Source organism: Ammospiza caudacuta, chromosome 3, assembly GCF_027887145.1.
Source record: "Ammospiza caudacuta isolate bAmmCau1 chromosome 3, bAmmCau1.pri, whole genome shotgun sequence".
In the NCBI taxonomy this organism is placed as follows: Eukaryota; Metazoa; Chordata; class Aves; order Passeriformes; family Passerellidae; genus Ammospiza; species Ammospiza caudacuta.
The window spans coordinates 100,254,061-100,277,403 of NC_080595.1; the positions used below are offsets into that span (position 1 = coordinate 100,254,061).

The window sequence follows — 23,343 nt, forward strand, 5'->3', positions numbered from 1 at the left end:
TGGGCAGCCCATTCCAATGCCCAATCACCCTTCCTGTGAAGAACTTCTTCCTTATGTCCTAAACCTTCCTTGGTGCAGTATCCTCTTGGCCTGACGCTGGTCAGGGAGAAGAGAGATGATCCTCGCCTGGCTACAGCCTCCTTTCAGGGAGTTGTAGAGAGGGATAAGGTCTCCCCTGAATCTCCTTCTCTCTAGGCTGAACAGCCCCAGCTCCCTCAGATGTTCCTCATAGGATGTATGTTCCAGACCCTTCAACAGCTTTGTTGCCCTTCCCTGACACATTTCAGCATCTCAGCAGCCTTCCTAAATTGGGTGCCCAGAACTGGATACAACACTGGAGGTGCAGCCTCACCACTGCTGAGTACAGGGGTACAATCACAGCCCTGGCCCTGCTGGCCACACTCTTGTGACACAGGCCAGGATGCCGTTGGCCTGCTTGGCCACCTGGGCACACCCTGGCTCATGTTCAGCTGGCTGTCCATCAGTATCTCCATGTCCCTTTCTGCCTGGCCACTGTCCAATCACTCCCCCAGCCTGTAGCACTGCAGGGGTTTGTTGTGGCCAAAGTGCAGGACCTGGAACCTGGTGTTGTTAAACCTCCTGTCATTGGATTGAGCCCATTGATCCAGCCTTTCCAGGTCCCTCTGCAGAGCTCTCCTACCCTTCAGAAGATGAATACTCTCCCCCAGCTTGTCACTTGCAAATTTGCTAATGGTTGACTAACTCCCCTCACCCAGATCATTAGTAAAGACATTAAACAGAACTGGGGACAACACAAATTCCTGGGGGGTCACCATGGCTGCCAGCTGGATGCAGCACCATTCACCACCACTCTCTGGGCCTGGCCATCCAGCCAGTTCTTAACCCAGCAGAGTGCTTCTGTCCAAGCTGTGGGCTGCTGGCTTTTCCAACAGAGTGCAGAGTGGGATATGGTGTTGAAGGCTTTGCTGAAGTCTAGGTAGACAATATCTGCAGCCTCATGTGGGTGGCAAGACATCTTATATACTTAAATACTTTCAGAGGAGATGGTCTAAAGGGAGAGCTGGCACACTGACAGTTGTCAAGCCCAGGCTAAGTTATGGCATATTCAAAGATACAATCAGAAATGGGCAGTGCCTTGCTCTGGGCTCAGCATGAGACTTCAGTATGTCGAAGTAGGTTTCTAAGCAGGTCAAATCATGTCTTGTGTACAGAAAACTCATGATGTGACAGCATGTATGGTGACATTTTTAACACACTAGCATTTGTGTTAGATCTGTTCTCAGTAGAAAATGTAAAGCTGTGCTTGAAGGAGGAAGTGGTATTTCTGTGAATATCTAGAAAACTGCTCTTCAAACTTCCGGAAATATTGAAAAGACTTGTGGACATGACTCTTAGAGGCATGGTTTAGTGGTGGACTTTGCAGCGTTAGCTTACTGGTTGAACTGGATAATCTTAGAGGTCTTTTTTAACCTAAACAATTCTCTGAAGTTAGCAAGTGTTCAGATGTCAAAGACTCTAGTAAAATTGTGTGTGTTAATTGCTGAGGGAGGGAAGAACCTTCCTGCTGAGCTCTTCACTAAGAGCAACATATCATCCACAATAAACAAATTACAAGCTTATGGCTAATGTCTCTAAACTGCCTGGAGTAACTTCTGATCTTGGCCTTGATCTGTAAGAATCATAGGGTAACAGAGAGAAAGTAATGCCATTTTCTTGTTTACCTTGCCTCAAATATGTTTCTTTTTGTTAGAGGAAAGCTTATGGACTTTGCATTGGAAAAATCTGGGTGTACTGTTGATGTAGAAGCTGGCAAAACACATTGAATGACATAGAATTTATAATGACGAGTAAATTCTGAGGAAATTTATGGATGGTTGTCTGAGCAGTCTTGGAATATAGCTGAGTTCAGATGTTCACATAGCTTTTACTGCCTTTTAACTGCAGAATTTTGGTTTTAGTAAATTCAGTACTTTCAACTCAATTTTATTCAAAAGCAACTTGAACACTCCTGGCTGCAAAGAATTTGTTTATGCTTTGCTTCTAAAACTACTAATGTTCATTTTCTAGAAGTTTCTGTATTGCACAAAATGTTGATTTTGATCTAAAGTGGGAAGGTTAAGATTTCTGGAAGCTATGTGATTTACAAAAAACAAGGGCTAGTTTAATAAATTATCAATGTACTGTGCTTATATGAAATCTTAATAGATGTCTGAGCAGTCATGAGACACTTAAGTACCACTGGAATGATGTGGGATGCTGGAATTTGCATGGCATGTTTGTTTTGCGCAAAAGAGGAAGGAAATTGGATGCCTTCGTAAGAGATGGGATGAAAAAAACACCCATTTGTGCTGCCTCATAGCTGTACAACATTGATCAGCCTTATCAGATGAAAATATATGGCAGAAAATTTGAGTTTGTGTGTTTCCTTTTTTATTTAAGGCTTATGGTATGTCAGCTTTGCCTCTGAACTTGATTAAAGGAACTACCAGTGCATCTTATGAACGTTTGGAGAACACTGAAGATATTGAAGAAGTGGAACAACATTTATTGAGGATTAAATCAAAGGTAAGATCTTCATTGTTCTCACTTTCTTAATGATTTTTTTTCCTTGCTAACTATGGGCATGCTGTAGAGTCTGTTCCAGAAAGAATAGCAAGTCAGAAGTTAATAGCTTGCAGTTATTTGAGTTACTTTGAAACACGTGTGGTGGCTTGTGTAGCAGGGATTACATTCTTCATGTCAGTCCTGCAGCAGTAGTTATTTCTGTTAACAAATTAAACTCAAGTGTTAACAAATTAAACTCAAGCTTCTCCAGGCCTGCTTGGATGGAAGAGATGCTTTGTAGATATTAACCTCATTTAGTCTGCTACCAGAAACAGCATCCAGTTTGTTGATTTACTCAATGCAGTACAGTTAACACTGGATACTTGCTACAAAGAGCTGTCATGATTTAGATTCATCAAACTATTAATCATCTTTATGAATAAATAACAGCTCCAGATATTCTTGCTTCCCAGTTAATGTACCTTGCTGTTATAAATAATTTCTTTAGGAAAAGCATACAGATGGAAAGCTGTTCTGAGTCCTAAATATCCCTAGGATGTGAACACCATTTGTAAACCCATAATGGTTTTGCAGCTAATGGGAATGCTGTGCCTCATATAAGCAAGACACTTTTAACAATCTGAGTGCAAGCCAAAGGAGGGTAAGATTTCTTTACATAAAAGATGATGGGGGAGAATCTCCCACCTCTTTTTTCAACCCATTTCAGATTGACCAGTGTTTTTGCAGCCTTGATTGAGAAAAGTGACATTGAGGTGCCTCCCTTCCCTCCTGGCAGTCCATCTGTGCTGTTATATGCTCTGTGATAGTAGACCTTAGAGATGTTGAAGCAGTTCCAACAGTCTTCCCTGGATACTTGGCTTACCTCTACAGTGTGGGCATCTTCAGTGTTCTAGACACTTTGTCTGTTCAAATGATCGTGTTTTGGTTTTGCACAAAGTACTACAACACAAAGGCATCCCTTACTGGAATCAATATGAGAAAAATGAGAAAGCTGTGACAAATGGATCATTACTTGTTATACAAGACCTTGTTGATCATGATAATTGGCATGGAACTGGTCTTACTGTTTGGTCTGGCAAAACTTCAGGTTCAACAACTTGGAAGTTCTTAGTTTGTCTGTATTGTAACATGACGTTTAGTGCAAAGTAATTTTTCTTGGTTTATGCATTCTTGTCAGGATTCTTCTGCATTCTGTAATGGAAATCTTCAGTTATGTATGCATTAAGTTGTGAATAAAGTGTTACTGAGACTACTATACAGTAAAAACTAGAAGTATGAAGGTATGCTACTGAGATTCAATATGTAGTATGTTCTTGTATTGTTAGTGCATCTGGTAGGTTTATTTCATTAGTCTTAAGTAATTGAAGCTTGAACTTGTAGATTGGGAAATTGAACTGTTGTCAGAAAGTCCTTTTTAAGTCACAGAGGTTCCATACAGGGTATAGTATTGTGTTCCTGTTAAAAGTACATTGTAATCTCCAATTTAAGTATTATGTACAGCTATGATGTGGTCATAATCTTTTTGAAGAATTTATTTCATTTTTTTTCTTCAGTGTTACAAACTGTTAGATTATTTGTAGGAATGATCCTTTAAAATAAGAATAAAATTGATAAGGAATTTCACGACTTGAAAATATCATTTTAGTGCGCTTCCTACTATAAAAGAATCTTTTTTGCCAAGTATGAGTTTGTAATACACAAGCATCAATGTTAGAAACAATTTTGGTTCAGCTCCCTAATGCCCATTTTGTTGCTTTTGCTTATACTAAATAACTGAGATGTGAGGCTGTGCTACTCACTTCACAGCAGTGTAAGGGTTCCTGTTCAGTGTAAAGGCTCAAAATTAAAGTACTTTCCTAAACATAATAATCAAACAAACTATCTGGTACATTCACCTAATTCTTGGGGTGATGCTTCCTCTTATCTCACCTATGTTTCTTGCTCAAGAAACATAACTGAGTATCAAGTGGAGTATTGGAAAGAAAATAAGAAGTGCTGAGTCGGATATATGGGCTTAATTGTGGAATTTAATGGGAAGTGACCTGAAAATCCCCCTGTTCAATCCTCCACACAAAATATGCATCTCTTTCAGGCTAGATCAGGTTATTTAGATAATGACTGTGCTTTTAAACTATTTCTAACAATGGAGACTCTCCACCTTGTTAAAGTTTTTGAAAACTTTTATTATGAAAAGTAGTTTCTGCCACCTAATAGGAATTCCTCTGTTGCAGCTTCTGACTTTTGTGCTTCATGCTCTTGATAGTCATAGAAATTATACATGCATGAATTATATACTAGTAATTCTTTAAGAGTTGTTGTAAATAATTTAAGTAGCTGTCAAGTCTATTTTCTTGCCTTGGTGGCTCTTGATCTTTTGCACTCTTTTGTTACCAGTGCAGAGATGGACGTCCTCTGTCATCAAGGGATAGACGGACATTGCAGCAACTGGAAGAGAGGTTAAGGACACTTCGAAGGAGAGAGAGGCATCTGGAATCTATTGAGAAAAGCTGGTGGACAAAAGCTTGTGAAGCTATTCGACCTCTAAAGGTAAAACTTCTCACTTTTAGGTATTTAAATTGAAATAACTTCCAACTTCCTTTTTCCCACATAAATCACAGGTGAAGTTGAAGAATTACCACCCTGAATATCAACTACACTTTTGTTTTTTAAATTTACTCCAGTACTACACGATGGTAGCCCTATAGTGTGTTGCCCTGTTCTTCTAAGTTCTTCAAAGCCCTCTGATGTTTACATTTTTTGCAATGGAGTTTTCACACACTTTCATGTAAATAATGATTGGTTTTGCATTCTTTTCTTGAATAGGAGAAAGTTGACAAACTGTTTGTTTGACCAGTGTCATTGGAGAGGTGGCAATTTCATCCTCCAATCCACTGTCGCTTTTGAAAGTTTATCAGTATTGGAGTTCGAAAATAAACTGCCCTTCTTTTTACCTTAGATGTTCCAGCATGTGTCTTGTTTTATTTTGTGTCCTATTACAACAATAGTGAACTCTGAGCTGTTGGAAAACCTTCTACTTTGTCTCAGCTCTGATTAAGATTAAAAATTAACAAATCCTAGCTGATTTACTTTGGTGCTTCTGCCATAGAAAACCTGAATGTCTTACTTTTTTAATCAAAAATATGAAAATGGGAAGAAGGAAGAATTCTATGGCTGTCAGTTAGTTTAGATTAATCTAAATTACATGTATCCAGCAGAAATGAGACACTTTGATAATATATGCATTTGGAACAAGCATCTTGCCAAGGAATTACTTGATAAATAGCAAGCTACCTGAGTAGAATGTAATGTCGTGATACTTAACCGATGCAAAGGAGATGGTTACTGGGGTAAAGCTTTTATCTTGCTCTCTTTGATCTTAGGACTTTGATTTTCAGTAGATACCTGGTTTTGAAGACTAGTATCTTTATGAACAGTATTCCCATATAAAGTATTTCTTGCCAACTAGATGTAGGAAGAAATTTCAGCATTACTTTCAACTGTAGGCTGCTTTTGGGAAAGCTGGGAGGGGGGGTGGGTAAACCATTTCTTCTGTCATTGCTGCTGTTAATGCTGAGTGCTGGGCTGAAATTGCCACTGAACAAAAGCTTTCAGTGTGCAATTATTAGTGCAGTTATCTTGCTATGATACATTACAAATATAGACTGAGTCTTTCATTGAAAGGACAAATATCCCTAACTATTCATCTTAACAGTTTGGAGACTTCCTTTTGATTTAAAAATACTTAATACAGCTTGTGTATAAGGTATTAAGCTTCTACAACTTTTCACATAAAGCTCAAATTTGAGAAATATGTTGGCCGTATATTTTGTCTCTGGGACTTGAACGTTTCATTGTGTTCTCACAGGAAAGCATACAATAACATTAGTTACAGCTTATCACCTACAGTCTGGATGGTATTCCAGTGTCTCCTTGTTTTCATGGTTTGAAAGCTTTGTGTTCACTCAGTAACTGTGACAGTCACTGTGAGTTGTTGACTCATGAATCACAGACTAAAGCAGAGTTGCAGGTGGATAATTTTTCCTGACAGATTTTTCTTAGACTATGGTTGTGTTATGAAGCATGTCAGAGAACTTGTTTACTTTGACTAGAGCTGTCCTGTGAAGGTGGTAATGTCCATCACTTAATTGCATGTTAACTCTTTCAGAGCTGTTTTAGTGTTGCTTGAAGAGCCTTTGGGATGTCTTTGCAGATATATAACTTTTGAATTGTTCAGTTGGGCTTTAAGAAAAGGTGAAAATCTGTTTGATATCCATATGTAGTACTTCTGTTCAATGTAGAAGTGCAGAAAGTATCTTGGAGCTTTGCTTACTGTTCTACAACATTTTTACCTTCAGTGCCTTCAATTTGGATATTACTGTTCAATTATGTGACTGCTTCTCAGACTTCAAGAAAAATTCTGTTTCCTGTGAAGCAAGTACTAGATGGAGAATCCTTTTTCTGCTTTATATTTGGGATGGTCAGTTTATGACTGGCTCTTATTGGGACTGACAAAACAGAATAACATGTTCAGGAATTGCATTTAATCTTCAAGGTCTTTTACCATGTTAGCATAGTGTCTACATTCAAACTTCTGTTATCATATGTCTTTGTATTGTGTCCTCAAGTGTTCTTGCTTTAATTGTTTTACTACTGCTAAATATCTATGAGCATGTGATTTGTTGTTAAAGGCAAAACTTTTTCTTTAAGTAGAAAGCCTCTTTTGAGGATTATTTTATTCAAAGCTTACTCAAAGATGAAGCTGTTAGTTTTTCAATTCAGTCAAAAGCTTCACATCTTAAGATCCCAGGGAATTGAGTATTGGCCAACATGAGGTGGTTGAGTAATGTTAAATCAGTCTAATTTCTTTCTACAAAATGTGTCCTTTCCTTTTTTATGGATTATTACACTTTCATCTGATCCTCTCAGCAACAAGAGAAATGTGGTATTCTACAGGAGTTTTAAAATTGTTTTTAGGGAAAACAACCTCCAGAGCACGTAGATATGTTTGCTCAATATGTGAACAAAACTATAGGATATGAAACATGGAAGTCCGCTCAAAAATAATGTTTGCAGTATTGCATCTGTGTTTTCATGGTGTAATTCACAGCTGTTTGGAGCAAACTGGAAATGCCTAAGGTAATATAAGGAAGTCAAGTGCTCTGTTTTGAGATCTCCATGAGCAGAGATGCCCACTCTTTCCAAGACTCAACTCCTTTTGTCCTGACTCTGGAGTGGCACAGAGGGGAAATAGGGAGTTGCCATCAGTCCATAAAACTCTACTCTGCCTTTGCTTCCTCTTCACATTTTGTTTCTATTCCAGTGTGAGTGGACTCCATGAACTGTAGTTCCTCTCAGAAGCACGTGTGGGATTTCTGTAGGCTGCAGCTTCCTTTAGAAAATATCCTCTTGTTCTGATCTGGGGCTCTCCATGGGCCAAGTGTGGCTATTTGCTCCTGCATAGTCCTCTCAACAGGCTGGAGTAGAAATGTCTTACTCCATTCTCTGGAGCAGCACCTCTTTTGCTGAGCTTGGTGTCTGTATACAGGATGAATATTAACAATTTTTGGAAGTTATTTTTGAGGCTTTTTAAACAAGTACCAACTGTTTGTGGATTTCTTAATGTTAGATGTCACTTCATAAGACAGGCATATTCCAGAGGTGATACAAATACCTGTCTAGTGGGCATAGCTGGGAGAAGGTAATGAAGAATTATGAGATTCAGACTCTTGGTCTCTATTGGTTTTCAATATCTATTTCCCATACAGCTAATACCTAGTAGGATTTGCTGTGGAAAGGTAAAATCTTAGTACATTTAATTATGTGGAAATGCAAAACTTCATACTTACCTTGATATTGATCTCTAAATCTATATCTAATAAGACCTACATAATTTGAGGGGCTCTGTAAGTGATGTTCTAATATTGTGTTAGAGTTTGCAGATGGAAGTTTATCTTCAGAATTTAATGAACAATAATAGTATTGTATCTCTGAGAGTCTTTAATGAGCAGCTGTAATAAAGTTGTTAACCTTTTCATGATGGTTGTGTGCCAAGTTTTGAGGCTAATAAAACTGTGAAACTCCCTCATTCACGTGGAAGACCGTGCATTGTGCACCTGCATTTAGAATTTTGAAATGACTTTGTTGAGGTCTCAGGTCTAGCAATCTGAAAATGTTGTTTTGGGAAGTTCAGTGCACTTACCTGATTGTATTCCATGACTAGGGTTTCTAGGAAAATACGGTGAAACTGTTGGAACTGTAACTGAATGAGTTTCCTATCTGGGCTCTCTTCTGTGTATCATCCCCTAAACTCAGGGGAGAAGATTGTGAGGGAGAAAACCTGTCAGGAGGGAGAATAGTTTCCTGAACTAGCTGCTAATCCAGGAAACACAGTCGGTGGTGTTCTGGTTGAGACGGCTTGGAGAATCAATTCTTGGGGGGAGTGCTGTATTTGTTAGGCATAACAAAAACACTTCTCTGTTTTAATGAAGACCTGGCATTTGGGATTGGTTGAGTTTTTCATCACTCCCAAGTGTCTTGGTCATTGTGCATTTCAGAATAGTGCTACAGAAGGGAGCTGTTACTCAGGAAGGGTGAGATGTTCCTTGTAAGCTGTGCACGGGTTGCCTCCTGTTGGAAGGTGGGCACGCATGGGGTGGTCAAGGCTTTCCAGATAATAAAGAGAATACAGGTTGTGAATTCTACTAAATGCTATTTTTGTTAAATGTAATGTGTCATCTCTTCTCTTAATGTCACTTTTGACATTGGGGTAGATTTTTGTATTACACTAGAGCATGTGATATCAGTACTTGACAAACTGTGTTTAACATGGAGCACTTCTCTCAAGTATTTACCAAAAAGTTACTGTTTCAAGTGTATTTAAGCTGTGAAGTGCTCCAAGATCATTAGTTTGTTATTGAAACAAAGGCAAGTGTTCACTTCTTGCATCAACTGCCGACACTTTCAGTTAAATTGTTCTAAATTTTTTACTTGTAGATTGTGTGGGGAGTGTTCTTCATCATTGTGGCCTTGCTCTTCACTGTCTCCCTGTTCTTGTCAAAGTAAGTGCATTTCAGCATTTTCCTTGACCATTTAAATTACCTAGTTTCTACTCTAATAGAAAAATTTGGATGGTTGCCTCAACCCCCTTCTTTTCAATATTACATTTCTGTCAATAGAGTTGCACTTCTCATTATAATAGTTTATATTGAAATGGAGCAAAATGTACCAAAGCAAACTGAAGAAAGAACATTTTTTTAGGTGGGGAACAGTTCTGGTTCAGCAGAGAAATTAAGTATATATGTTCAGGAAGTTTGAATTCAGATGACAGAAGTATTTTGCTTGCTTGTATGAGTCTTATTGCAGTTACTTTGACTAGTTAACAGTTGCTTAAAATCTTGCAGTAAATTACATGTTTAATCCATTTTGATGTGCATTACACACAGAAATAGTTTTAGAGTGTCAAAAGCAACATACCCAGCTGCAAATCTGGTAGATGTCAGTGTGGATTGACACTAACCAAAGGTCTCAAATATTGGCATTTTTGATCTGTTAGGCTGGGAAAATATGCTTTATGACCCAAACCAGTGAAAAGCAAAAATGCTGAGGAGATGCAGAAATCCATATATCTTTCACAGAACAAGTGCCCTGAGTGTGGTAAAGCAAAGCATGTGTCTGTATAGATGTTAGACAGCTGTCATCTCTGGGATTAGTTCAGTTTGTTGTTTTGTTTTTGTTTTTTTTTCTTTTGAGTTGCCCTTGCAAAACTAAAAACAAAGCTCTGAGAGAGCCACGGTACTTAACCAGTTTTTCTAATTACTGCAGTTTGGACAAAGCTCTGCATTCAGCTGGCTTCGACTCAGGATTTATAATTCTGGGAACCAATCTGACCAATCCATTGAATATGCTGTTACCAGTTCTTCAAAGGGTAAGTAAAGAAGTGGTGATGTACATATGTAGGGATGCTCTTCCATTTCCTTTTCAACTTCTCCCCAAGTAATTCATTAAAACAATATTGTCTAAATGTGTGTTCAGTAAGAGCAAGGTAACTTGTTATTAGTTACTATCTACTGATATGAAAATCTTGGGTGAGTGAAATCTAGTTTGGGCAAGGAAGGTGGTGCTTGAAACTGATATCAATGTGATGAGACTACAGTGGCAACAGAGAATGACAACTGCTATCACTTAGGCCTTTTTAGTCAAGTAAATGCTACTTTTCACTTTTTAATATATTGCACACTGAAAAAAATGCAACATTGGCTATATTATAGTGAGGCATTAGTCTTGGAAGCAAACCCAATGTAAAACCATGCAGCAGATAACTTTAGTAGAGTTGGATGGCAACAAGTACACGTACAAATTTGAGTTTGTCATGAGTAAACTGAGAAAAGAAAAGCTTTGGTATTAAGCTAGTGCTTTATTCCCCCTCCAGTTGAGGTATTCCTGTATTGTTGGTGTAATGGGTCAGCACAATGCATTGCTTCCTCATAGGTTTTAAAACTGTTGAACATCTAAGCTTGTAGTTCACTGAGAAAAGTGTGTTCAGCAGCAATATTATGTCAAGCTTTTATTAATGTAAATATAAGTTTTGTATGCAAATATGATCAGAAAAATAGTCACAAATATGCAGTCCTAAAATAATTGTTGCCACTGTGGACGTGTCATTCTGTGGGTGTATTTAAAATAATTAAGTATTTCTTGGTCTAAAAATGCATAACACTTCAAAATTAAGGCATGTCTTAAATTAATAAAAATGCTTAATGCTTTTCCAGATTGTCTAAGCTCTATTAGCAGCAAGCTGTGTTAGCTATATTTGGAGTCAGCTATGTAAAATAGGACTCTGACAACCTCAGATATAAGCTATAGAAGTAGAAGCTACTTAGTTTTGAGTGGGAGAAGAGCTTTTTTCCTTTTTAACTGCTTGTGTTCTTGTTTTAGGTTTTTCCGCTTGATTATATTCTTATCACAACCATTGTTATGTATTTTATCTTCACTTCAATGGCAGGGATTCGAAATATGGGAATATGGTTCTTCTGGACAAGGGTAAATTAAAGAGTTTGTTTCTAATACTCAGATATTTAAAAAATATGTGCTCTTGAATATATTTAAGATTTTTGTATTGCTTCATGAATGTGGGGTGTTTCCAATAGCATTGTCTGTATGTCTAATGAGTGTTAAAAGCCTGTTGTACCATTTGCACTGCTTTTGGGAAGTGTTTCATTTTACCAAGTTATCAGACTTCTGGGCCATTAATACAAATAGAACTTAATTTGGTTGAGTAGCTGTGCTTTGCAATTTAGGTAAATACACCTGAAAACCTGCTTTGAACCACTGGAATTAAGTTGCCAGAAGATAATTTTAGCAACCTCCCACTTCTGGCAGTAGATTTAAAACTTATTTGAACTAAAGAGCTTTCTGAATGCCTTCAGAAAAAAAAAGCTATTTCATTGTATTAACATTTGTTTTTCTGATTTTAGCTTTATAAAATCAGACGAGGAAAAACTCGACCTCAAGCACTCTTGTTTCTCTGTATGATACTTCTGTTGATAGTTCTTCATACAAGTTACATGATTTACAGTCTTGCCCCACAGTATGTAATGTATGGAAGCCAGAAATACCTGGTACAGGTGAGATGCCTTTTTTTTTGTTTAACTTTTATTTTGTGTATTAAGAATGTACTGTTTACAGAAACTCTGAAAGTCAGATGCATTTTCAATTTTCAAAGAGATTTTGGTAGGCATTTTCTTAAATACTAGAAGGGCTCTTGGTAATACACAAGCCAGAAACTGATTGCACTATATATGACACAGCTTAATTTCCCAAGAAATTGTGACTTAGTCATCTCAAGACTTAGTGTGAAACTGAGGTTTGTTTTACTCCTTCTGATAAGACAGTTGATAACTTCCACTAGATCTTGTGCTGGTCTGCTTAGGTTGCTGAGTGACTGCAGGGATGATTATTTTGAATGTGTAAAGCTGTGTACAGAATGAAATCAATACTGTTCCACGGTTGATGATTTTTTATCATGACAGTAGAATAGAATTGGTACAGTAGAAAATAATAAACTGAGTGGAGCTAAGTGTGTGCACATTCATCACATTTCAGGCACTTTGGACTGTCCACCTTAATGAAACTCCAAGCAGTTCTTGCACTGTAAAAAATTCTACAGAATTAAGCAATTAAAATTTAAACCTCTGACTTAGTTATTGTACTTTTGTGTATTTCAAGGTTTTGATTTAAGTATTTCATCTTCTGTACCTGAAGAATTAAATTATTGTATTACGTCTTAGTTTGAGTGGCAGCCTGCATATTTATGGGGAAGTTCAAAGTTGCATATCAGAAGCATCTTGAGAGGTTTCATGGATGGCTGTTTATTAAGGTCTGGTATCTTACAGGGGTAGAGTTCATTAGATCTGATATTGCCAATGTAGACAAATAACCAGGTTATGAACTGGTTGCTTATTCAGACACAATGAAGTCAAGATCCCTTGGTGTGCTGTTTGATGTTTAAGTGTCACAAAGACAAAACAGTTGAGCTGGAGTGGTCAAAAGAAAAGATTTAAATGAGATTGAAGTGATTGGATGCTGCTTTGAGCTTTTGGAATATTTCTGTAATTCTCTGGGAGGGTGTTCCTGTGGGAGGACAACACACCTGCTTTACACACCAAGCACCTGCTGACATCCTTCAGCTGCCACAAATTAGTAGTTTTTGTACTTTATTACTATCAATTCTCTTAGTTTAAACAGTGGATACAGAATTCTTGGGGCAAAAGGATTACAAGAGAAATTGAAATTGGAACAGTGTTAAATAGGCTAGAGAAGAGGAACTTGCTCAACTTAATGTGTTGGTGTGGTAGGATTGTCACTGCAGGAAGTGGAGGTCTCAGTAAATGCTACTCACTGCTGTCTTTACATTTGAATTCTCTGGTAATGGGCAATTGGTCATCCTGATACCAATCCAAGCACAGTAATAGAATCACTGTAGCGAATGTGAATATTTGGTGTTTAGGAAACATAATTCATTTTATTAGATTTTATGCTAAATATACCTAACACAAAATAAACATGCTTAGGTGTGCATTGGCTCAACTTGTCTAAATTAGGGTAGTAGTAGCATGAAACTAAGATGAAAGTCAGTTTAGGTGTGTTTACACAGAGCTTTATCATAAAGTTTGTAGATAGCATGGAAGATTTGAAGAGAAAATAATAAAGGCAGTTAGCTTGCAGTTTGTTTTGCTTTATGAATAAAATAAAATGTTTGTATATTACAGGAGGCAGAAGGATTGAGATTTAAACACTTGCATGTTAGCTGTTTATGACAAGAGGTATCTGCAGAAAAATACATAATTTCTGAGGAAAAAAGGTCAAGAGAATAGAGCACATCAGTAGACAGGCTCTTGTCATTCTTGCAGCTATTGCAATATAATCCTGATCAGCACTGCAAGAAGGATTAGCTGCAATGGTTGAGAAGAGCTGTAACTTTCTGTTTAAAGGATTACAAAATGTTCTGGTCAAGGTAGCCATCCTGAGTATTCAGGTTATGTCTCATTTCAAAGAGCTGTGTTTTAAGTACATAATCTGAGTAGAAACTGGGTTTATTGTTAAAATAACCTGAGACATAAAGAATGTGCTGGTAAATTACACCTGGGCTTCTCTGGCATACCAGATAGATACAAGGTTTTCTGAAAACATCCTCTCCAAGAGTATTTCAGAATGTATCAGAAACATTTTCTGTGTCTGACTACCTTGGAAACTTGGATGTTAAATTGTGAGATTTTGAAGTGGGGAGAGATGGAGTCTGGGAATGAAGAGAAGCAAGGTATTTTTCTGTGGAGGTAGTAATGAAGAGGTTCTTAAGAGTTATTGAATTGGTGATTATGGATTTAGGAATGTCCAGGAACACAACCAGAAGCAGGGCATGTGAACTAGGCATAGCAGGCTTCCTGATGATGAGAACCATAGAACCCGATGCACCAGCTCACTTTGACAGTCCAGGTTTTCATTGTGCTCTCGCACTACAGTTGATTTCATCCTTTAGAATTCACCACTGGTAACCAACAGTGTGTAAGAACAAAGCAATAAATGAGCATTATTCCAGGAAAGCTTAGTGGATGGATGGGCTGACAAACATGTGTATGACAGTCTGGTGGCTCATAGACTGTGTGAAAGGAGCACTTCCCCCCTCTGCTTTGCTCTACAGTAATTCCAAATCTAGTGATGTGTAAAGCTAGGTTGTTATCACAATCCATAGTAATGCGTAGGATAGGTTAGGTTCCTGTTTGAATCTTGGACTGTTTCCTTTAGAGACTGTTTCTCTTGGCAAAAGCTTTTAATTTTTAATTTGGAAGTGCTGGTAACTTTCCTTTTAACTGAATATATATATATATATATGTGAAAGTGGAGCTTTTGTGAGGCAATTATCATTAAATAGACCTGGGCTACTTGCTTTATTAACTCTGAGCACTGGTGTGTTCAAAGCATGTGACCCCAATTCATCAAAAGTGTCTTCAGCTCTGGTGTCTGTAGGAAACTTTTGAAAATTTCTTCTGGATGTTGTGCCCATACCAACTGAATTCCTCTGCAGGAATTTGTTCAACTTTCATAGCTCTTCAGACACCAAGAATAGCTTAGTTTCACCTCTTGAAGCAATTTGTCTTAACTGTTAATCAGCAATGACTCTTTATAACCTTTCACAAAGAAAGAATTGTATCCACTTCTAGGTTACCTCCTTAGCTTTCTAGCCGGAAATACTTGAGGTATTATTCCTATTTCTATTCAATAAGGCCAAGGGTTACTTGCCTTTGTCTGAAAGACAGACCACTGCTTGCTGATATTTGTAGCCAGTGGACCTTTTAAGACTTGATTGACCCAGACAGGAATTTAAAAGCCAGTACTTGCCATAAGCAACGTGGATACTTTTCCAGAATAGCAATGATCACTTTCTTTCTTCAGTCATCACATAGATAATTTGGAGGAGTGGAGCTAAATTGCAGGACTCAGTCTCTCCATTGTCAGCAGCAGGAATCCAGAAGTATCATGCCTTGGATGGCTAAGTATGGAAACAGATCTTTTCAAGTTCTTAACATAAGCAGAAACTAATCATGTAGGTGTAACAGGCTGTATGCAAACCCTTTATATAATAGCTTGCTATTTTCTGAGGTGTCCAAAATGTGTCAGCCCTTGAAGCACATACTGAGTTATTGTCCTTAGTTTTTGTCTCATGCTTGGCCTTGATGCATCCTGCTTTCTGCTTTGGAGTAGATGGGATAACTGACCACTAAAGTTTTCCTCTGGCAATACTTATACTAAAAATGTCTGAACTTATGGGAGTGTTCATGGATGATAGTGATATAAGACCTGAAAAAAGGCATAGATGTTGTCTAAAAAAGTCCATAGGTCTAGCTATTGCTGTATTTAAAGTTCTGTTAATATGGTAAAGTGAATGAGGATAAGGAAGGCAAAACTTTGAAATGGCTATGTTTTGGTTGTTTTGTGCTTTTGGTGTGTCCATGGAATTTTACAAGATATGATACTGTTCTTCTGAAAGAAGTGCTGGCTGTGACAGCAGTGTAAGCTGGAATAGTGACAGTCAGCTGGAATACATTCTGGAGATGGGAAACTGCTAAATGCACACTTAATGATGGAAATTTCATGTGTTCTGTTCTTACCCTGTTGTTTGTCTACACGTTCTCTTGTGTTCCCGATCCCTGTGACTGAGTCATATTCAATTTAGATCCATTTTTTATGGCAGTCTCCCCACTTTCATGGCCTTGCATGAAACAAAATTAGCTGCATGTACAAATTGCTACTTTTTTGTACAGACACCGAGTTGTTTCTCTTGACTGTTCAAAGTGAAAGCTGAATTTGCTTAATATTGATAGACTTCCTCAGAGAAGTTAGAGCTTAGTTTTATGTGCCAGCTTGTACTGATTGCTGATATGTTTTAAGGAACTTCTTTCAGTCTGAAGAAAAGGTGTTGAGTCTTACTGCTTTCTTTAGAGGATTTTCTGTTTGGGAAATCATGAGGGTGCAAGGAAGTACAAGTAGGTATATGACCCTTTAAAGTGAATCAAGGTATAAAAAATCATTGTAGAGCAAAGGATTTACATTGCACTCTGCTAAAATTATTCACTGATTGTTCAAAAATGTGGAACACAGAGTTCATGTTCCCTGAAAGGGTCAGTTTTCCAAAGATTTGGGACATTTAAGCAGGTACATTTGGGTTTTCAATAGTTCACTCAAGCATAATTTTTCTTCTTCCACTCGGGCAGTCCAAGTATGTTGCATGCTACCATCTGCCTTTTAGACCAGAAGTAAACTGTATTCATTATCACTATCATTTCTAACAATTCTGTGATGTCTTCATCGCCAAAGTTGATTTTCCGATTAATTTTATGCACAGTTAAAAGGTTTCTTTTCAGACCTCAAGTATATTTTTTACAAGTCTTCAAAAAGAACACAAGCTATTAATTGTTTTGTTAATGAAGTCATACTTAAAAATGTTCTTGTTTTACTGCTCACAGCTTACTGTGCTTATGCTGTTCAAAAATAATACTTTTGATTAGTCTACAAGACTTAGGGTTTTTTTAAATTAATTCACTGGAAAATATATTTGGTTTCTGCGTTATCATTGTCTATGGAAGACCACTTCGTGAAGACTAATGTACTAATTTTCCATATTTACAATGCAGAGTAATAAGACAATTGATGGTCAGCCAAGGAATGTGACACTTGTGTCTAAAGACTGTGATGCAGATGCACCTGAAGGTAAGATAAATTAGTTGCTTTTATTTCTATTGTGATAGGTACATGCTCAGCTGTAATAAGCAGCTTAATCTGTCTTGATGGCTTTCATTTGCCTAACATGAAGCTTTGATGTATAGTTAAGTTAAAGCTTACTTTATTCATTTGAAGGAATGACTATTTTTAGTAGAAACCATGGGTAACAAAGCATTCCAGTTAAATTTAAAATCTCACATTTGCTTTAATGTGTATGTAGAAGATCTTAAAAATAAATCCCAGCTGGTGAATAGCTTAGCATTGAAAGTGCACTTCACTGAGTCTGTTTATCATACAAACATGCAGACAAGTATTCTATTTGGTCTCTCAAGGTACTCAGGAAAACAAAGGTCTGAGCTTCTCAGTGGAACTTGAGATTCTCAGTGGAAACTTACAGATAAGAGAACTACATAATTTTTAATGAGATGTAAATGTGGGCTCTTCCATGAGCAACAATAGCAGTAGAATTAGAAATCTTAGACTATTTTTCTCTAATTCTCTTAGAGGTATGCTGGGGATAATAGGGAATGATAAATTTTCTCAGCTGTATTACTAAATGCCCCCTTTTTGACTGTTACTTGGGCAGAAGATGTATTATGGTTGTTCTGGAGTTAAGTAATGACTAGCAAGCAGCTGGATAGTGCTGGAGTGTTCCTTGACTTTCTATCTATGCAGACCTTAGTGGCTGATTTTTATTTTTTGAGACTAGTAACATTTTATTTAGTGCTTATTCCTCTGTGGAACTTGAGTAAGGTTGTGAGTGACTTCTAGCCTGGTTTTATTAAAAAACCAAGCTAATTGAAATCATGCTGGTTTTATTTTTTGCAGTGTTCCTTTACACTTCCTTTCCTTCTGCATATATACGGTTTTTTCAGTTTGAATTGCAGAAGGTATTGCAATACTGATAGTACTCTTTAAGATCACAAACATGTTGATTGCTAACACTGATCTCAGCATAAGATTTGTACCCTTCAGAATGGTCCAGACTTTTTTGAACCCAAGCCTTCAATTGTTCTTACTCTGGCCAACTTTCAGCTCCTCTGTATGAACAGCAATTGTATTATGCACTCATAATACAATTGCTGTTCATACAGAGGAGCTGAAAGTCATCTGTATGTAAAGCTGAAAATGCTTTACAGTGTTGGTTATTTAATAGAAAAGATAAATAGCTGTCCTGGGATTCATAAAGTTAAAGGGTTTTGAGAGAATGGTTAAAAAGGGCAGGCCTCAGGCAGAAGTTTTAACATTGCAAATACAGCGAAAAGTTTTCTGAGCAGTAGAGTGGATGTGACAAATAGCACAATAGACCTCTGTAGAACTGGCCTTATTGATTGCAACAAGGTTATTTAATGTGTATCTATAGAAGGTTAGTATGAATGGATCTCTGTGCCTTGTCTCTTATGAACAAGTCTTTGTTTTAACTACCATTATGTGTGTTTCATATGATTGGATAGAATTCTGGTCAATGTGTTTTGCTCTATATGTGATTAGCTGAAATCTAGGCCAAGATGGTTTTATGCTATGCTGTAATGTCACACCCCCTTGGCATTTCCTGTGGATCAGCAAGCTGTTAACATCCGGTCTCCATTGTCCTAACAATGTTCTGAGACTGATGTGCTGAATAAATGGCTCATGTCACTGGTCTGGATCTGCCCCGTCTCCGTTTGATTGTAAATAGGTGCCGTAGCACTGTGTTCTCCTCTTATTATCAGTATTCTGTAACACCTGATTTTTTGACTGCTTCTTGGAGTTCTTAATACCCACTCAGTTTTTCTCGACTTTTGTTATTGGAAAGTATGGAACTTAATTTATTTTTGTTCTAGAAGAGGTAACTGGACCATTAGTTCTTTGTTCTGAGTCTGTCAAGCCAGGTCTCCTCTGCAAGGCATTCCCTTGTATTAATCTTCCAATTTATTGTGTGTATCTTCAAATTTATATATATGTTAGTCATGTTCCTGGTGGTTCATAGCAGGATGTTTTCCCGTTTTTTTCCCTTAATTAAAACATTCTTTTTTTTTTAATGGCTGTTTTTAGATGTAATGCAGTTTCAAGTATTTAGATACTTTGACAAATATAATTGTTCAATTAATGTTTAAGCTGTCCTGTTTTTGTGATTAAATAGGGAAACTCTGGCAAAATTTAGAAGAACAAATTTGTTGCCTTTCAAAATGAGATCACTTTTGTCCAAATTGTACAGATGTTTGTTTCTTGTAAGCAGCTTCTTGACTTGGCCCGTATCTGCTGAAAGCAGAATATACTCACTGGCATTGATAAGCTTGTTAGTCTTGACCTTTGTGAGAGAAATTAAAGTAGTCTGATTTCTTCAGACTTTGCTTAATTATAGAAACTGGGGTTAGATTTAAATAAACTTGCTCAATTCCACCCATACTTGAATTTTTTTGAACATTTGTAATATTTTACATGATTTTCTTTCTTAGTTTACTTTCATCAATGGAAACAATATGCTGATGCTTAAAACTAATCTTCTGATGTACTGAACAGAAGTTGGTTTGTGTAAATGATGGCTTTGGTTTGTCATCATGTTGTTGCAGTGGCTATCTCTGAGTCATGGTCTCCTTTCTTAATAGAAGAGAGCTGAACATGTTGATATGCTGTTCTGTGCTGAGCTGGTATAAGTAGAAAATGGGTGGATATTTTTTAAATGTGAATATCAATGTGATCAAAAGGCTTAAGTAGAGTTGTGTTAACTGTAGGTAATACATTCAGGCCATTCAGGTATTTTTATAACTGAAAGAAAAGTTTATTTTGTAACAATCAACTTTTTTAAAAAAGTTGCATCAGTGAAAACACTTCAATGATTGTTTAATCTAGTCAGTTTTAGAAACTGAAGATATAATCCTTACCTTGGAATACCTGCAATTTTTAATAGCTGGTAACAAAACTAGTGAAAAGTAGATGCTACTCTTTTCTGTGATCAGACAGAGCATCTTGACAAGTCAGATTTATTTCAAAGGTAGGAACTAAACTTAAATACAATTTCTCTTATTTTTAAGGATAGTAGATGTGGGCAAAAATAGATGCCAATAACTTTAAGATAAAGAAAGATTGGTCAAGTACTTTCAGTTTGAATTGCCTTCTTTGGTACTAGGGTTTTGTGTAAACCAGTGAACTATAACTACATGCAAACATTCATTTGTCTCCTCAATTTTGTTCCACTTTACCTGATTTAATTCTAACAGGTGTTTTTCCTTAAACATAAAGCAAGCAATGACCTTTTAATGGCTGTGCTGATAGATAAGCTTAAAGCAATCTGCTGTCTTACTGAACGCTCAGATGTTGGAAATATGATCTCTACTTACTGTTACAAAGTAAATTATTGGTTTTTGTCTGAGATGGTAGAAGAGACCTGATCAAGTTGTAACAGCTAATACTTCAGGCTGTATTGGGCAGTGTTTCCTGTAGATTTGTTTCAAACAAATGTTTTGCTTGGTCCAAAGGACAATTTCACTTCCTGGAGAAACACAAAGCAGTTAAAATGCAATCTTACAGAAAACACATTCTTGAGTATTTACAGTTATATATATGCTTTAGCATTGTTATCTGCTTTCATTCAGCAAAGCTTGTCTCTATTTACTCCTGATATGCAGGAGGTAAATCTGTTTTATACTCAGATAAGGGCCATAATAGTGTAACTACATGAAACAGAATAAAGACAAAAAATAATAGAGCAGGGTACATCTTTTAAGTCAAGTACCTTTTTTTAGTTAATCATCTTGCACAACAAGTTTGTGTTTTGGTTAACTTAAAAGGCTCTTTAAGTAGTCTTTCGGGGGCAGCAAATTATTTTTGTTCTAAGTTATATTTGTTACAGGCAAAACAAGCTTTAGTTTTCCATGTTCAATACAGTCGGGCAAAAATATCATTTGATGACTGTTCTCAAGGCTAATGACAGCTGAAATGCTGGGTCCACAATTCACTTGAATATAAGGTAAAGCAAAGAAGTTCAATTATTTGATTAAACCTCTTGGCAGCAGGATTAATGTGTTGAAAACTTGGTATAGGTTTGCCTTAACAGGTTAATGGGATTTAATGTAAATGAGCAATGACTCAGCTGGAAGCCTGAACTATGAGATCTGACAAACACTATTTTCCTCTTTCTAGATTAAAAGATCTAGTTTTTAAGCATCCCTCACTTTAAATGTATAACTTGCTCTGAATCCCCCTTGGATTCTCTTCTTTCATTGAGGCAGTGAGCCCTGCCCAAGGCCTGTTACATGCTGGGTGCAGTCTATCTGCTTGGCCTTTTTCATAGACCCGAGCTGATTTGGAGCTACATGTGAAGTGAGAAAAAAAAAAAAATCTCATTTCTTAGGCTTTGAAATTACTTGATCTGTGTTGCCTTTTTAGACACACTTATTGGTAGAAGTCAAAGTGCTCAGGAACTCAGGCTTTTATTTTTGCCTGAATATAGAATATTTTGACTGGATATAGACATTACTCAAGCTGGAAAGGAGGCCCAAATACAAATGGCAAAACAGGAGCATATTCTGTTTCTCTTCTAGAGAAATGCAGATGTGCAGAGGGAAACCACAAACAAGTTTCTTAGAAGCCTCTATTATTATTGTATTAGTAATTTTGTATGAAGAGTTGTATGACTATAGGTTATCACTTCTAAACTGTCGTTCTAAATTAATTAATTTGAAAAGTTACGGAATGCTTAACATAAAGTAGGATTTTAGTGATTACTTTAGATTTTCCTGTTGCTTTGTGAATGACTTCCCTAGTACTTTATCCTGAATCTTTACTTAAACCTAACACTTTAAGTCCTCTATTACCATAAGAACTCCATATAGATAAGCACAGTGTTGCATATCTAAACACAGAAAGCCCTTTTTGGCACCTGTAAACAATATGAACAGCTAAGACTGCTATAAATATCTTTTTGCAGTAGGTTGTTCACTGACATGGAGGTCTAAATATGTCAATTCCAACAATTATTTTTCCTAAAGGAGGAGGTTTTGGGAAGAATGAACATAAGTAGGTTAGGCTGATTGCTGCTTCCTTTGTAGAGTTTTCCATCTGTGTTCATCCCTAGAGTATTGGCTTTGATGTTTATCACTGGCTACATCTTTATAATAAGAGTTGTTTGCCTCTAGTTACTTTAAAATAAGGTTTTCAAGGGAGACTCAGAAAATGCTTCTTGAAGAACTTGAAGTTTAAGGTGGCAGTTCATAGGTGTGAAGTAACAATTATGGCTTGTATTAAAACCCATGTGGCCAGTGCTTGTAATTAACCTCAGTTGTACACAACGTTTCAAAGGATCTCTACTTTCAACAAAAGCACTGAGAATACTCTTTGCATCAGCAGGCTGATCCAATGGTTTATTGCTTCCCTGTAGAAACTGGGTATTATCTCTTTGGAATTAAAGTGACTTCAGATTTAGCTTTTGGCAAATGCTGTACCTTTTCACTTTATACATGGACTTGTAGCATTAGTATTTTCCTCACTTGAGGGTACTTAATAAACATTAAAATCAAGCCATCTTTTAAACTTATGCAAAATGAGATTAACAGGTTTAGCTCTTCAAATCTCATTAAATGTTTTTCACCTAGTCTGTTAATACATGCAAATCTTAGCACCCTCACAGATCCTCTGTAACCAAAGTGAAATAGAAACCTTATAGCTGGCTGAAATTTAACATTATAATGCCATAACTGTGCTAGGATGAACTCCAAATCAAAAACAGCCAAAAAAGGACTGACAGACTCTCTGAATGTATAGAGGGAAGCAGTGAAAACTCTTGCTATGTTTGGATCAAGTTTGTTTCTGCTTGGTCGTAAGATGCAGAACCTTCTTACTACAGCTAAATCCTTCATTCATACATAAATGCAAATTCTGTTCCTGCATGTCACTTCATTTAAATTTGACTGTTGGGGAAAAAATGTGACACTCAGATCATTCAATAGGATATTATTTTTATTATTTAGCATTAAGTTACTTTGATTAGTGACTTTTTTCTTCTTTCAGCACAGAATTTTGGAGGATCCTACTGGAAGCCTC

General features: G+C 36.9%; 1 protein-coding gene across 1 annotated transcript in view; it reads left to right on the forward strand.

Moving 5' to 3' along the window:
- Positions 1-23,343, forward strand: part of LMBRD1 (LMBR1 domain containing 1) — a 63,279-nt gene that overhangs the window by 34,221 nt on the left and 5,715 nt on the right. Inside the window, exons 8-14 of the mRNA XM_058801288.1 lie at positions 2,422-2,547; positions 4,942-5,094; positions 9,541-9,605; positions 10,369-10,471; positions 11,482-11,586; positions 12,021-12,170; positions 17,235-17,310. Of these exons, the coding sequence (XP_058657271.1) occupies positions 2,422-2,547; positions 4,942-5,094; positions 9,541-9,605; positions 10,369-10,471; positions 11,482-11,586; positions 12,021-12,170; positions 17,235-17,310 (778 nt within the window). The remainder of the gene's footprint in view (positions 1-2,421; positions 2,548-4,941; positions 5,095-9,540; positions 9,606-10,368; positions 10,472-11,481; positions 11,587-12,020; positions 12,171-17,234; positions 17,311-23,343) is intronic.